This window comes from Erythrolamprus reginae, chromosome 2, assembly GCF_031021105.1.
Source record: "Erythrolamprus reginae isolate rEryReg1 chromosome 2, rEryReg1.hap1, whole genome shotgun sequence".
Taxonomy (NCBI): Eukaryota; Metazoa; Chordata; class Lepidosauria; order Squamata; family Dipsadidae; genus Erythrolamprus; species Erythrolamprus reginae.
Genome location: NC_091951.1, coordinates 125,151,834 through 125,168,524, shown reverse-complemented (window position 1 = coordinate 125,168,524; position 16,691 = coordinate 125,151,834). Strand labels below are relative to the sequence as shown.

General features: G+C 39.5%; 1 protein-coding gene across 3 annotated transcripts in view; it reads left to right on the top strand.

The window, feature by feature from the left end:
* The window catches only part of SH3PXD2B (SH3 and PX domains 2B), a 151,632-nt gene extending 136,346 nt beyond the window's left edge, over positions 1-15,286 (top strand). For all 3 annotated transcript variants that reach the window (XM_070739409.1, XM_070739407.1, XM_070739410.1), the window contains 5 exons: positions 2,891-3,005; positions 6,468-6,694; positions 8,309-8,358; positions 9,075-9,200; positions 10,991-15,286. In XM_070739409.1, coding sequence (XP_070595510.1) covers positions 2,891-3,005; positions 6,468-6,694; positions 8,309-8,358; positions 9,075-9,200; positions 10,991-12,523 — 2,051 coding nt within the window. In that variant the 3' untranslated portion in view covers positions 12,524-15,286. The remainder of the gene's footprint in view (positions 1-2,890; positions 3,006-6,467; positions 6,695-8,308; positions 8,359-9,074; positions 9,201-10,990) is intronic.
* Positions 15,287-16,691: the final 1,405 nt, after the last annotated feature.

Here is a 16,691-nt window from a genome sequence, read left to right as displayed (position 1 = left end):
CAAATGTCTGCCATATACCTGGAAGTAAACAAGATGTATGTATATATTTTAACCAGTGGTTCTCAACCTTTCTAATGCTGTGACCCCTTAATACAGTTCCTCATGTTGTGGTGCCCCCCCCAACCATGTCTAGCACCAATTCTCCCAACAGAGCTTTAAGATGATTTGCAGGAATGTCAGATGGACACCCCCACTGTAAACGCCTGATTGGTTGGATTGTAAAAATATGTTCTAGGGGGGCCAGAATAGAAGCTTTTAGTTCCTAACACCTTTGGAAATTTGTCTTTTTCAATGGTCTTAGGCGACCCCTGTGAAATAGTCGTTCCACCCCCAAAGGGGTCCCATCCCCCAGGTTGATAACCATTGCTCTAAACCATCTTGTGTGTTGAACAATCTAACTGAGATGTATTAGGTAAATCATTGCTTAGTGTGGTATGTAGATCATGTCACTGTTAACCTTATTATAGCATTACATCTTCTTTTTAAAAAGGTAAACCTTCCCCTCCTTATATCCTGTTTTGTGCCTTTCCTGCTTCCCCAACATGCTCATCTCAGTGTCATGGAGATACTGGTCTCTTCCCAGACATGTGGGTCGCCGTCGGACTCTTGGGGACTTGTACACCAGTGGATGGGGTCAAGGTGGATGTTGTGGCGATCTCTTTGTGCTTTCTTCTGTGCTTTGGACTACCTTTCTCTATGTTTGCATGTGCTGTCCACTGTGGCCCATTGTTGCATGCCATTTGTTTCTTATTGATATCCAGGGTGTAGATTTTCTCAACATTCTGCTTATTGTAACCGTTAAATCTGCTTACACTTGAGTATGCGTGTCTTCCTTCCTGTTCCCTTGAAACTACTTGACTCCCTGATTGTGACTATGACACTGATTATGACACTGATGATGACTCTTGGATAAATTGTATTTTATTTGACCCTAACCAAAGTTAAATGCATTTTTATATTCTTCCATGTTAAATTCCAACTCCATCAGCCATTTAATTACTGGGACTGCAACAGACATAATAGGGTCAGTGGGAAAAGGCATTTTCTCACATGCTTGTTGCAGCCTTAAAAAATTATCAGCATCATTTTCAGGCACATTTATTTTGACCTTAAATTGGCTTTTTCCCCCCACAGTCCATTGGACATATTTTACAATAGATTAGAAAGGGGGAAAGATCAGTATAGAACTAACGGATGTGGCAGTAGTTCTATATGTGGGGCACTTCAAAGCATCAGATAATTGTCACTGCAGTAAGATTTATTTGTGTTCAAATGATCATTTTTGCTAATACTTTATCAAAGAGCTTCTAAATTCTTTTTAACCTGCAACTAAAACAATTGCCGTAGTTACCTATCACACACTTTGGCCACTGCCCAGAAAAAAATGAAAAAAATGATTACATTTCTTAAATCTTCTTTATCAAGATTTATTGAAAAGAAAGGAGCAGGGTTATAAAGATTGCAATGACTGAACTGTATCCCAATCAGAACAATATATGCCTATTAGGGCAACATCTTTTTCATTTTCTTCCTAAATAGTCTTCCTGTGATGAGGTAGACAGTAAGGAATTGTATGCCATCCTGACATTTTAAATCACCTCTTTTACAGTCTGTTGGTGTTAGCCAACTGAGGTGGACAGGAAGTGAAGCCAAAGCATCTGGGTGGGAGCAATTTGTTTCTGCTGGACATGTAAATCTTGCAAATCCAAAATGCTTACCTCTAAAACAGCAGTTGAAGTTCTATGCTAAAATACTCTGATCTGTTAAGTGGACAAGTAGAAAATATTCCAGTTGATGAACTGAGCATATGTAGGGAAAGCAATGTGAGATGTTGAGGAGCATTGAGCACAGATAGTAGGATCTTTTAGAAATGTTAGCTGACATCATTTGGAAGGTTATTAAATACAGGTGTTCAGTATAGGATAATCTTTCCTCCACTTTCTAAAGGTCAAGTTGACCTTCTCCACTGACATGAGTTATCCTTCATTTTCCCTTTTAGAGATTTACAATCTCTGAGGTTTGTCTGAAATTCTCTAAAAAACAATCCTTAGTATTTGCATAAAATGCAATTTCAGGTTCACTTCCTACAAAATAACCTAAGAATTGGGCGTTAATAGCTGATTGAGATAAAGGAAGTTTTTGCATTATTTGAAAAGTTTAATTGTGAGTTCTTTGGAAGAAGAAATAATTTCCCAAGAAAGCAACCTTAAGTGGCCCAGCAATTACTGCAGCTATGACAAATCTATTTCTATGATACATTAGGGAAACAGATGACATAACTGCATAGTATTTCAGCCTACAAGAGACATGTTTCTTATTCCATTGTTCACATGAATAGTTCATTTGAATGAACTGTCATTGGGTTTGAACAAGATTGCTAAAATGACATCTGTATTGAAGCATCTAGTAGTTTGCAGCTAACGCTTGGAATAAATTAAACAAAAAAACAGATCATGTAGAACTGGTTTGGTCATTTGTTAAACAAAAACATACCACATTATTTTCTGGATTACCAGGTTTGGTAAATAACCAGTTTTGTGTTCCTGCTTTACTTAGAAAAAAGAACATAGAGGTTCTTTGAGAGGCATTGTAGAGCTGCATTAGACTTTTACAATAAATTATGAAAATCTGTCTTTCAAAGGTGATGCTGAGCTCTTGGTGAGCCTTTCTGTCAAAAGGACAGAATCAACTATAGTCAGTATATTCAACTCTATTGTGGAATATCAACAATCAGTTGATTCCACTCTATTGTGAGGGCCAGTTTTCTGTGCTAAATTATCTAAAATGTATGGATTTTTAGATTAGTTCTGTTTTTTAAAATGATGTCTTCCCAATTATTATTTACCTTCCCTCCCACCTCTCTTTTACTGCTACATTTCTCTTCGAATAGAGGTGTATATGGTGATCTACCCTTATGCTGCTCGCGATCAAGATGAAATAAACCTGGACAAAGGAGCTGCGGTGGAGGTGATCCAGAAAAATCTGGAGGGATGGTGGAAAATCAGGTATATTTCCAGTCATGATTCAAAAGGCATTAATGGGAAATAGACACATTGGATCACAAGTTATTCCATTGTTTTTGCAATTTTCTTCAGTGATGGGATAGGGCAGTGATGATGAACCTTTTTTCCCTCGAGCGCCGAAAGAGCTTGTGCATGTGCTATTGCACATGCCTGAGTGCCCACACCCATAATTCAATGGCTGGGGAGGGTGAAAACAGTTTCTCCAATCCCAGAGGCCCTCTGGAGGCAGGAAATGGTGGGCCTGTTAGGCTCATGTTTCGCCCTCCCCAGGCTCAAAGGCTTCCTTGGAGGCTAAAAACGCCCTCTGCCATCCTGCCAGAGGCTCTCTAGAAGCTGAAGATGCCCTCCAGAGCTTCTGTGTGAGCCAAAAATCAGCTGGCTGTCACACACATGCACATTGGAGCTGAGCTAGGGCAACAGCTCGTGTGCCAGCAGATATGGCTCTGTGTGCCACCTGTGGCAACCGTGCCATAGGTTTGCTATCACTGGAATAGGAGAACAACTGTTAGTATGTCTTGATGCAGCTCTGTGTGAAACCTTCAACATACAATTAGCAGAGTGGTTGCAGTGGTGTAGATAATGTGGGCTAGCCAATTAAAGACTCAGTATTAACAATATTATTATTTACAAATATACAATATTAATGATAGATTACAAACCACGCACAGCAAAGAATAATACGACTCACAAGCAAAGATATCTCAAAGTAACTCCCCCCACAGGGAATGGTGCTGGCGCCCTCTGATGGCCAACTAGTCAAAGTTCTTAAAGATACAGTCTTTACTTTCATAGACCAGCATTGTTAGTTTACTATATGGCAACCCCAAAGTAGGTTATGTACCATATGCTGACAAAAACTTTCTAGTACATGTAGTCTTCTACTTACAATAAGACTGTTCAAAGTTACAATAGCACTGAAAAAAGTGACTCATGATCTTTTTTCACACTTATAACAGTTGTTGCAACATCCCCACAATCATGTGGTCAAATTTTGGGTGCTTGGCAACTGATTCATATTTAAGATTATTGCAGTTTTACAACCTTCTGACAAGCAAAGTCAACCAGGAATCCAGATTTCACTTAAAACCGCAGTGGTTCACTTAACTGTGGCAAGAAAAATTGTAAAATGAGATAAAATTCACTTTAAAATATTTCACTTATCAACAGAAATTTTGGGCTTAGTTGTGTTTATAAGTTGAGGAGTCCTTGTATAGAGACAGGAACTCGTAACATTCATTCTGCTTTGGAAAAATAAATAATAATTCTGATTTTAGAAGAAGAATAGTAGGCACACAATCTATATCCTGCTCAGCTTAACATAGATTTTAGAACCATATCCTCTAAGCTCAAAAATACTATATTTTGCTTTTAAAAAAATAAGAAGAATAATCACCAGGAAAGTTCCTCTCACATGTTAAGGTTGTATTTTGTGATTACATTTGATTACATCCTCCCCCTAAAAAGAAAAAAAAAACAATCAGTATTTGTGATGGAAATCTTCAACATAGGCTTACAGAATGTGTTACTGGGTGAATCTTCACCTAAGTCTTGTTATTACAAAAGCCTTGTGATGGTTAATAATTAGCACCAATTAATCAGAATGATGATACCTGTTCTAATCACATTAATGACTCTGCTTGATGTCGGACCATCTTGCAAAGGAATGCAAAAGAGAACAGATTCCCAAGTTCTAGGAAAGTTTGCTATGCTCATCTGTTCACTTCTGAAGATTATCCCAACATTGCACATTACAAATTATTTTGTGCTTTTGTCTCCACAACAGTCTTGGGCTCCTTTATGCAAAACAGTGGGTAAAAATTAAGTAGGTTTACAAATAGAAATGTTTACTTATTTTTAAGAACTTTCAAATTACCCAGTATTTTGGGAAAGCATGTGCCAGATATTTCCAAGCAAAATAATAATTTTTAAAAAGTTTTTTATTGATTGATTGATTGATTGATTGGATTTGTATGCCGCCCCTCTCCACAGACTCGGGGCGGCTAACAACAATGGTAAAACAACATATAACAATCCAATTTGATAAAACAACTAAAAACCCTTATTATAAAAAACCAAACATACACACAAACATACCATGCATAACTTGTAATGGCCTAGGGGGAAAGAATAACTTAACTCCCGCATGCCTGGCGAGAAAGGTGGGTCTTAAGAAGTTTGCGAAAGACAAGGAGGGTGGGGGCCATTCTAATCTCTGAGGGGAGCTGATTCCTGAGGGCCGGGGCCGCCACAGAGAAGGCTCTTTCCCTGGGGCCCGCCAAACAACATTGTTTGGTCGACGGGACCCAGAGAAGGCCAACTCTGTGGGACCTTATCGGCCGCTGGGATTCGTGCGGTAGAAGGGGGTTCCGGATGTATTCTGGCCCAATGCCATGTAGGGCTTAATATTCAGATCATCATCTTAAAACTGAATTTGGAACTCTGGTTTTGCTATCGGGCATTACTATGGATGAGACTGTGTTGGAAATTTGTTGACTATAGTAAAACAATTAGACAAGATGGTTAGATTTGGGAGATTCCATTATATTCCATATAATGAACGTACATGAATTTGCAAAGCTGAAGCGGTAGAAGACCTGACTCATATTATTCCATTTCTGTCTGTATAAGGGGGCGAGAGATAAGTACCTTGATCCATACATTAAAAGTATGGCCCAGTGGGAGGCTCACATTAAAACAACATACCTCATGTGTGGCCTAATTTGAAAACAACATTTAATACAGCACAATTTCTGACTAAAATGGTCCGACTGAGATCGGCATGTGGGCCTGATTGGGATAGATTACAGGGATGACACAGAAATATAATTTTATGTCATTTTATTCTATTTTATGTATTTTGTATTAATTTATTGTATTTTATCCTATAACTGTTGTATTTTACTGTACTCTTATTTTAAATTGTTTGTATAGGATTTTTTTTTTTGGTAATATATGTTTGAACCTTAAACTTTGATATGGCCTATAGCAGTAATGGTGAACCTTTTTCCCTCAGGTGCCAAACGAGTGTATGTGCATTCTATCGCACATGTGTGAATGCCCACACCTATAATTCAGGGCCTGGGGAGGGTGAAAACAGTTTCCCCCGCCTGTTTCCCAACTTCTGGTGGGCCCAGTAGCTCGTGTTTCACCCTCCTCAGGTTCCAAATCTTCCCTGGAGCCAGGGGAGGGTAAAAATGCCCTCCCCCATCCCTGTGGAGGTTCTCTGGAAGCCAAAAACGCCCTTCTAGAGTCTCTGTACAAGCCAAAAATCACCTGGCCGGCACACACATGCACGTTGCTAGGGCAACAGCTCACGTGCCAGCAGATATGAGTCCGCATGCCACCTGTGGCACCCGTGCCATAGGTTCGCCATCACTGGCCTATAGGCTAATCAATAAAGCTAATTTAATTAGACAAGAGATCAGATTATTTCTATTTCTTTAGATATCAGGGTCAGGAGGGCTGGGCTCCAGCATCTTACCTGAAAAGAGGGAGCGGAGACCTACTTACGTCAAAACTGGGCTCTGCAGCTTCAGCCCATTCCCACGCATTGGATATGGATGGACTTTCTCGACAGCAGAACTCCCCAGGTCGAGACAAGGATGGGCTGAGTAATCAAAGAGACGGAAGATATGATGGCCGTCCATTGCCCAATGTGGATCTTCAGCGAAGTAAGTTGGGAACAATGAAGAAAGTGTTTTTTGAAGTAAATTGGTCAATCAGGTAAAAAGCAAGAAATCTTCACGGCTCTAAATTTGGGTTATCCATTTTTCTTTGAACCGAATACAGTGTTCCCTCGATTTCCACGGGGGATGCGTTCCAAGACCGTCGAATTTCCGCGAAGTAGAGATGCGGAAGTAAATACACCATTTTTGGCTATGGACAGTATCACAAGCCTTCCCTTAACACTTTAAACCCCTAGATTACCATTTCCCATTCCCTTAACAACCATTTACTCACCATTTTTACTGGTACTCACCATTGAATAAGACACTTAGTGATCCTGACATTTATAAACATAATTATTTATTAACAATAATTATTTTTTTCGTTATTTATTTGCAAAAATTATTAGTTTGGCGATGACGTATGATGTCATCGGGTGGGAAAAATCGTGGTATAGAAAAAAAACACGTGAAGTATTTTTTAATTAATATTTTTTGAAAAAATGTGGTATAGGCTATTCGCAAAGTTCGAACCCACGAAAATCGAGGGAACACTGTACAGTGATCCCCCGGTTATTGCGTCCCCGACCATTGCGAACAGGGTAATTTGCGATTTTTGAACCCGGAAGTCAAAACACCATCTGCGCATGCATGCCCTTTTTTTCTATGGGCACGCATGCGTAGATGGCGCCCGGCAGAACAGCTGCTGGGCGGCTTCCCTGGGTCTTCCCCCTCTTGCTGGCGGGAGGGCGAGTGGCGGGCATCAGCAAGGAGTTTCCCCACCGCCAACGCAAACTCCTCGCTGCCGCCCGCCCTTCGCCCGCCCACGCCGTTCATTCTCGCCGCTTTCCACCTGAGTCCTGAAGCGAATTCGCTTCAGGACTCAGGTGGAAAGCGGCGAGAGCAAGCCGCCTGCCTGCCCGCTAGCGAGGAGCCAAAGATTGGGGGTGGCGCGGCTGTTTTAAAACGTCGCCGCCGGCATGGGGGGCTTCCTAGCAGCCCCCCAAACCCGGGTTGGGGGTCCGGGGGGTGCTGGCAAGCCCCCCATGCCGGCGGCGATGTTTTAAAACAACCGCGCCACCCCCAATCTTCGGCTCCTCGCTAGCGCTGCGGAAGTAAAAACACCATCTGCACATGCGCAGATGGTGTGTTTACTTCCGCAGCGCTACTTTGCGAAAACCCGCTCGTTGCGGGGGGTCCTGGAACGGAACCCTCGCAACGAGCGGGGGATCACTGTATTGTGTTTTGCTTTTGATTGGCAGGCAGGGCGTTCTTAACAACTATTGAAACATCCTCATGGATGTGATCAAAATTCAGGCATTTAGCAACCGATTCACATTTATGACAGGTGCACTGTTCTGGGCTCATGTGATACTTTTTGTGGCCTCCTGATTAGCAAAGTCAATGAGATATCCAGAGTCACTTAACAGCTGACGTACTAACTTAATAACTGCAGTGATTCACTTAACAACTGTGGCAAGGAAGGTCGTAAAATGTCTTGCTTAACCACAGCAATTTTGACCTCAGTTGCGATTGTAAGTAGCTTGGGTGTGGTTCACGAATGTTTTCTGAAACCCATGCTGATAACTTTGCAGCACATTTAAATATTTGTTTTGACAGAGTCACCAAAGATGAGGCAAAGACCCCCTCCTCGCCGAGATCTCACAATAGTAAGTGTTGCTTCCCGATGCATTCAAGTAGTCTGATACCAACTAATCAGATGGGATGAAAGAGATTGGGAAGATAAAAGAGAGATACAAGTCTTGCTGCCTCTTTTATGCCTGCATCAATCCCCATGTCCAAAGCAGTTTTATAGTATGTCAGTTAAAAGAGGAAATTGGCATGTCTAACTTGTTTTTCCCTTTAAAAATATGGAGAGTAAATAAAGTTCAATGTAGTATGAGCTTTGTCCCCAAGGCATTTAATTGGGTGGGATGCAATCATTATTTTTATTTATGTGACTTGGATAGTTGTCATAGCAAGAACTCTGTTTCTGGAATTTGTACCTGTAATCAAACTGATAACATGGGGATTTTTCCAACATTGAATAACTTTGTTATATACAATTAATGCAGGTTTTAACTATTTAAAGCCCCAGACCCCCCCCCCTTTTATTTCTACTTAGCTTTGCTTCCAAGCACTATCAATTTTCTATAAACATACAACTTTGATTTTATAGTTGGAATTGACCGAAGGAACGTTTCATCTCTTGTTTTGCAGAGACTCTGCTGAAAAATGTTTTTATGGGTTTGTCAATCTCCTGGTTTTCGCTTGCTATGAGAGCCTGCAGATCCTGCAGATGGAGACTGGAATGCCTAATGTGTAAAGAATTGCTTTTTTGTGGATAGAAGATGACTGATGCATATTTTTAATATTCTTGTAATAGCCCCGGTGTGTCAATCTACCAAAGCCTCCAGTGCCCCCACAGGTGGAAGAAGAGTATTACACTATTGCTGATTTCCAGACCATCATCCCGGATGGCATCAGCTTCCAGGCAGGACTGAAAGTAGAGGTGAGACAAAGTCTTGTCAGGCCCCTCTCCATAATCCTTGGCTTCTTCTACAGAGCTCCCTTTAAAACATGCTCTCTATACCTTTTACAATGGTATAGTATTTTTTTATTTTTTATTTTATTTTTTATTTTTATTTTATTTATTTTATTTTATTATTTTATTTTATTTATTTTATTTTATTTTATTTTATTGTATTGTATTTATTGTATTGTATTTTATCTATTTTATTTTATTTTATTTTATTTCTATGCCGCCCCTCTCCGCAGACTCATTGTCAGCTAACCCAGTTCTAATAAGCTACGTGTTGTGTTTTAATCATAGTTTTGTAATGATTTTTTTCCTTCATTATAACTGTTCCCATCTCAACTACTTGAGTCAGAAATATATTCCACTGCTTCTCTCCACTTAAATTTGAGCAGAATAGAAGATGTTTGAACAAAACAAACTAGAAAAGTTTGATCCAACAGAATGTACTACTAAGATTCTAGTTAGATCCGTGCCCTTATGTGACTTCATAAACACAAGAAAGGAGGTCATCCTCCTTTGAACGATGCATTACAAAGAAAGGCAAATTTTCTGTGCTCCGATTAAGCATATTTTTAACTTGAGGAAGTGGAGGCCTTATCTTGATTTGCCATCTGTGCACTACTAAATTATAGGACAATCAATATATTCCTAGTTTTAAAATTCAGAGATGTATTTCCTATTCTCTGGTATCAAGGCTATGCACATTTATAGATGGCTCAATGCTGACATCTAGTGACTATTAATTTTCTTGTTACAGTATATCAGAAATTCTTGAACCATTTATTAGAAGTCATCTGGGATCACTTGCTTGAATGCCCTGCCCATGCTTAGATAGGTAATCAAACCACTCATTCATGATCAATAACATAAATAATCTGATTCTGATAGTTTTGATTCTCTCTTGGGATTGCATCATAAGAACTTTGGTCATGCCTTACATTGTCCATCAGATGGATTCAGTGGCTATCATTCTATCAAGCAGAAATTAAACCTGAACAAAAAAATGATGCAAATTTTATCAGCTACTTAGTAATGCTTTTGGGTGACAAATGCTAACAATCATATCTTTGTTAAATATTATATTATTATTATTATTATTATTATTATTATTATTAATTTATTTATAATTATTTGTGCTGTAGAGAACAAAATGGCACCAAATTGAGAATCTAATCTTTTATTGTCTTAGGTCAGTGTCGAAGAGTTAGAATCAATTAAATAGAAAACAATCTCTGTTGTTGATATGAATTTTTGGTTGTAGTTCGCTAAGACTCATTGCAGCCGCATGGACCATAGCAAGCCAGGCCCCCTGTCCTCCACAGACTCCTGGAGTCCATCCAAACTCTTGCCCATTGCTTCAATGACATCGTGTAACCATCCCAGCCTCTGCCATCCCTTTCTCCTTTTGCCAGCAATCTGTCCCAACGTCAGGGTCTTTTCCAGTGAGTCTTCTCTTCTTGTTTGATGGCCAAAGTATTTGATTGTCCTTTCAAACAACAGTCAATTTCCTTTAGGATCGACTGATTTGATCATACTCTATATTCATTTTCAGCCCACAGACTCATCACTGTAAACTATCTTGATAGTAGTTTTTCGGCGATGAATCTGTGGATTAAAACTAGATGGCTGCTTGTCTGTTCTGTGAAATATGAGAGTGAAAAAAAGACCAGTCAGAATCTTCATGCTAAACGTAATCTCACACATTTTAGGTAATGTAGTTGTTTTAAAGTTCTAAAGAATGGTGGCTTTATTTCCTTCTCCAGGTAATTGAGAAGAACCTAAGTGGTTGGTGGTATATTCAAATCGAGGAGAAGGAAGGCTGGGCACCAGCTACTTTTATTGACAAATACAAGAAAACCAGCAATGCGTGCAGGCCTAATTTCCTGGCACCCTTACCAAATGAGATGGCACAGCTACGCCTTGGTGACAGCACAGCAGAGAACAGCTATAATGGAGACCCTGCTGGGCCATCTCGGCCCCTGCCCGAAGCGCCACCTAATGGTATTGAATATGGAATCAAATGGAAAGGGAAGGAGATGTCCCAGGATGCTTTGCCAGAGAACAGTGATGCTTCTATATGCGTTGGGTATGAAGAAATAGGTGATCGGGATACGGAGGAGAAACCCAGTCTTCCTCCAAGGAAAGAATCCATAATCAAGTCAGAAGAGGAATTGATGGAAAGGCAACGGTTGGAGCAGCGGCCTCCTCCAAAGCCTCCTGGCATGATTTTGCCTGCAGTTCCGCCAAAGCAGATTGTGCCTCCAAGGGACAACAAGAAGCCAGAGCTCAAAACCGAGAAGGGCAAATTGTTCCAGTTGAAAAACGAAATGGGTCTTGAGTGTGGACATAAGGTTTCTCCAAAAGAAATAAAGAAGCCCAACCTCCGGCCCACAGTCAAGCCAATGAAACCAAAGATGGAGCCCCCAGAGGATAAGCCCGAAGCAGCTACCCCAAACCTTTTTCTGAAATCAAAACCTCAGATCAAACCGAAGCCGGCACCTGCTCCTAGGACAGATCCTCCTCAGCCAGAGAACAAATTAGATCTCTGCAACCTGAGGAGCAAACTCAAGCCTGCAAAGGCTCAAGAGAAGCTGCCGGAGCAGGATCCCGTGGTTAATGAGAGTGCCTTCAGTAACAGTGGACTTCCAGTAGAATCTTTTGTCAAATCTCAGGAAAGGCCCAACATGGAGATTAGACCTCCCTCTAGACCTGACAGCCAAATCTTTAAGGAAGCTCCTTTCCCCAAAGTTCCTGTGGGTTCATCAAAGCCAGGTGAAAATGAACCCAAGGGCAGCTTTCCAGTAGCTAGGGAACCCCCTCAACGTCCGGTAGTACCTCCCAGAAGGCCTCCACCTCCTAAGAAATCAAGTGGGCCAGCACCCTCAGTTTCATTTGCTCCCCCTGCAGAACATAAAGCCCCACAGAAGGAAGTGCCTGTTGTCCCACCAGTGTCTAGTAGGCCAATATTGGTTCCACCAAAAGCCAAAGCCTTCCTTCCATGTCCTGGCCAAGAGGAAACCAAAACAAAAAGCAGCTCAGGCCAAAAGTCATTGCCCAAGCCTGTGGAGAAGGAAAGATTATCCACTCCAATTACCAACCTGGATGTCTCCAAAGAAGCCCTGTATGTGGCTGTGGCAGATTTTGAAGGAGATGACGAAACTGGCAGTTTTAAAGAAGGGACTGTTTTTGAAGTCCGTGAGAGGAATAGCAGCGGCTGGTGGTTTTGTAAGGTCCTCACAACAGGGCCGTGTTGGGAAGGCTGGATTCCTTCCAATTATCTCCGAAAAAAGCCATAGTCCTGTTGTTTCTTTTGCATTGCAGCAGCTCGACAGACCCCATTTTAGTACTGCAATATTTAATTAGCTTATTTATAGTTCTTCATAAGGGCCAACTCTATTAGAAACAACTAAAAAGCAAAGTATCTGGGATACCAAACATTCCAATTTGGGTATGTCTCCAAAATGAATTGCAAGAGGAAACATGCCATTAGGTAGTAGTATACCTAGGCTCGTCTTCCTTCTGTAAATAATTCATTTCATGAACACTTTTCACAGAAAAAAGGAGAGCAAGAAGAAGAGCCATTTTTCTTTTTCAGCATCCTGTGCCATTTAGCATCAATAAATATAATCGGGGCTAAGAAGCTTCATGGCAAGACGAATATATAAGTAATACGATTCCATAATAGGTACTTAGGGGCAAAGAGCTATCCCAGTTGTTGTTGTTCACTATTTTAGCCTTCTGTCTCTGTATTTTCCTCTGATATGAACAATGCATCTGCCATAGCTCCCCTTTATATGACAGCTAGTGTTTTAATGTAAGCACCTTGTTTGAAGATTTGCTAATGAAGTTCGTTGTATTCTCTGCAATGCAGATCTCTGTTTCACTTGGATTGTTCAGTATCTTAAATCTCATTTCAGTAAATGTCGAGGGCATGGCATACAGGTTATCCATGTCCATATGGTTGGTGCTACATCTTTGAGACTTACTCTACCAAACTTTTATCTACATTTGCAAATAAGTCTTCTGACCCTTCTAGATTTTGGGATGTCTTTTCTAAATCTAGAAGCTAACAGAACAGGAACCCTCCAGGCTCAGACTCAGCCTTTCTAAGAAAGTCTTTAACGTTAAAGTTGGACTAAAGAAAATTTACGAAGAATTTACCTCAGCCTGTTATTTCTTCCTCATATATTTTACTGTGAGAGATTTTTCAGAAAGTTTCGTTTCCTACTTTTGTGTCTCTTTAGAATGTAAACTAAATTGCCAATGTCTTTTGAAACATGCAGCCAGGCTAAAAGAACGGGACACTCTTAAGAGCTATGTGATTTGTTTGAACTACCTTAGGCAAAGGCCTGTTTAAATCCTAGTTCAACTAGTAACAGATTCACTAGACCTTGATTAGAGTCAAGAACCATTTAGTAAGATGTATTTCAATTTTGGAGCTACAGCCAATAGGCAGAACATTCATAAATGTGAAGATTAACTGTATGGAACTCATTCTTCTAAAATATGCAGGGGCCACCTTTTTTCCTACTCATTTCTGTATAATTAAATGGACACGCATGATTAAAATAAATATGTGCTTGCCTTTCTTCTTTCTTTCAAAAAAGAAAGTAGAGATAGGTGAAATGAGAACATGCCAAAAAGTGATAGCTTCTCATTTATAGCCTTGACAGTTTTTAAACAATTAATGATGTGGTGATTTTAACAACATCATTTCCAGTAATTCTCACATGTTCAATTAGTGTGATTTGAGGGCACAATGTGTTGGAAAGAATCCTGTTTTACAGGAAAGAAGTAAAATACTAGTTTTTAAAAGGTAATACAGCATTTGTGTTACAGGAATTTGCCTAGTAAGCTTCCCTGAGCTGAATCTCACTAATTTCCTGAAATTAAATCAGCTTAAATCCAACTCTAAAATTTGCCGGTAAAAATCAGTTCTTGGAGTTTAAGTGGCTGTAATTTTTCTCAGAGGCAGGTAAGTCTGACTACGGTATTACTTAGGCACGCAGGGTAATAATAATAGGAGTATGATTCATCTGTCAATTGATTAGACATGAGATCAAGAGAAGTCATTCTGAGAGAGATTGTGCTACATAACAGTAGAAATCTTACTTTTTATTTGTCATAATTGACTTTGCTATAATTTTACCATTTGTCTCTTACTACTGTTAAGCAGTGGTTGAACCATTTGCTATTCTGCAAATTTTGTTCAATACCCAACTATACCTTAGTTTCTTTCTTGGCACTATTCATTATGTGTGGTCTAGGGACATAACATTTCAGAACCAATTAAATAATTGGTATTAAAATACATGTTTCATGTACAGTATTATTTACCCATCCTTAATCCTATTGCTTTTCCTTTGCCCTATTCCTAAAAACGAAGACATTCCTTGAGTAGAAAGGACTAAAAACCGTTTCTAGTGTTTCTTGTTGCTTCCATATTTCTTTCTTGAAATTTTTTAAAATCTGAAAACAGACTGAAGGATCAGGATGGTCTGGATTAATAAAGCACTCTGATTGAAAGGAAGCCATTACATTACACATCTGTGCCTCATTTTTTATATTACATGGGATAGAAGCAATTATGAAGACCTGACTTGCTAGGATATGAGACGTGTTGAGCTAATATTTGCCTCAATGCTTTTGTTGCCTTATACAAAAAGGTATATCATTCTGAAAAGGATAACCAGATGCCATAACATGAAACCTGCTCTGTTTACTTTCCAAGTTCACTGACCACATATCTGTTGGACAAAAGGATGTTCTAGTATTCCAGTTTCCTAAGCCTTCTAACTGGGATGTTCTTCAATGGCCTTAGGCTCATCCATGTCTTTAAAAGTCTGTCTTAATGTTTAATGTTATATATCAATCTGTATCAATCTGTACGTTAATTGGGTGGGATTTATGGGGGCGGAATTTTTGACAATGGTAGACATAGCCTATGTAAAATTCATGTATACTTCCAGCATTAAAGGCTAGGTTATTGTGTTTTGTGCGTGTTTTTTTTAAAGATAAAAAATAAAGAATAGGCTTGACTGGCTTCAAGCAGAAGTTGATACAATGCCTTTTTTTATTATTCTTCCTGGTTTATTTCTTGGTCTGTGTGTGTGTGTGTATGTATGTGCAGAAATTGCTGCAAAAGGGCCCAAATCAAGTACTGCATGCTTATACTTTTCAGAGGTCCAATATTGTTCTATGTACAATCCTTTTTTTATTGATCACATGTAATATTCTAATTTTCTGAGATGGTGGATTGGGGTTTTTCATGAGTTGTACCCCATAATCATCACAATTATGACAAATCACGGCTTGCACAATCTTGCTTTGCATGTAATGAGTATTTCTCCTATATTATATTTCACCTTTTAAGTTGCCTTACTGAAATAAATGAACTTTTGCACGATATTCTAATTTTTCGAGTTTCACCTGTAATTCGATAATTGGGTCGCCATGCTGTTTGTCAGGAACATGATTTGCAGAGATTCTAGAGGGTCTAAGATTATATTTTTAGGGATGAAGTGATGCTGCAAGTGGTTTGTTCAAAACAAATGACAGTATGAAATGGCTGCTGTGAAGAAGCCACAACATTCGAGCCTCCATCAAGACAATTGTAGTTGGGCCCTTCTTAAAATTAACACAGAAGAGCGTTAACTAAAAGAACAATGTGAACACTTCAGATTAAATGAGATGAGAAAGACAGGTTTTATATATTTACAAATGCTTCTACAGGCGGTAGTGAATTTAGTTACACTTTCAATAGGAAGAGCTGACAAACAATTTTGAAGATACGGTAGGTGGTTTGGAGAAAGATGAAGCATCTGTTCTTTTTTTTTTAAATCACCACTACAGAGTGAGCTGCAAGTGAAAAGACAACTGTCTATTGTAAAGCATGCAACCATTTCCAGTTTATGACCCTGGAAGGACGGGTAGGCAAAATAAATCTCACAACACAAAATGGAGTCTTAATAATGCTGAAATTGAATAACACTGGAACATTCATTTCACCAGATAATTGTAGTGAAAGCTCCTAAATTTTGAAAAGATGAGAAAGAAGAACAAGATAATTCTGAGAAAGCATAACGACAAGAGGCTTTAAGGTGCATGTGCAAAAAATAAACTGAAAGATTCGGCAGGAACTAGGCTTCGTTGTTTGGGGTGCAGGCTCTTGCCAAACACCTTTTTTCAACTCTAGGACACTTTGTCAACTTCAGCAACTTTAAACTCTGTAGACTTCAATTCCTAGAATTCCATAAGCACATAAGTTTCTGAGCTTGAGAAATACTGCACTAAAAAGTTCTGAGCAAGAGTGTTCACAAGCATGAAGGTGAACCACAAGGACCACAATGGATACCTCCAGTTATTTATTGCAATTCCATTGTTTCTTTTCCTGCCTTTCTACGTGGGACAATTTGATGGACTACATTATAAAAGTCTGTATTAATAATATAGATTGAATGTTGT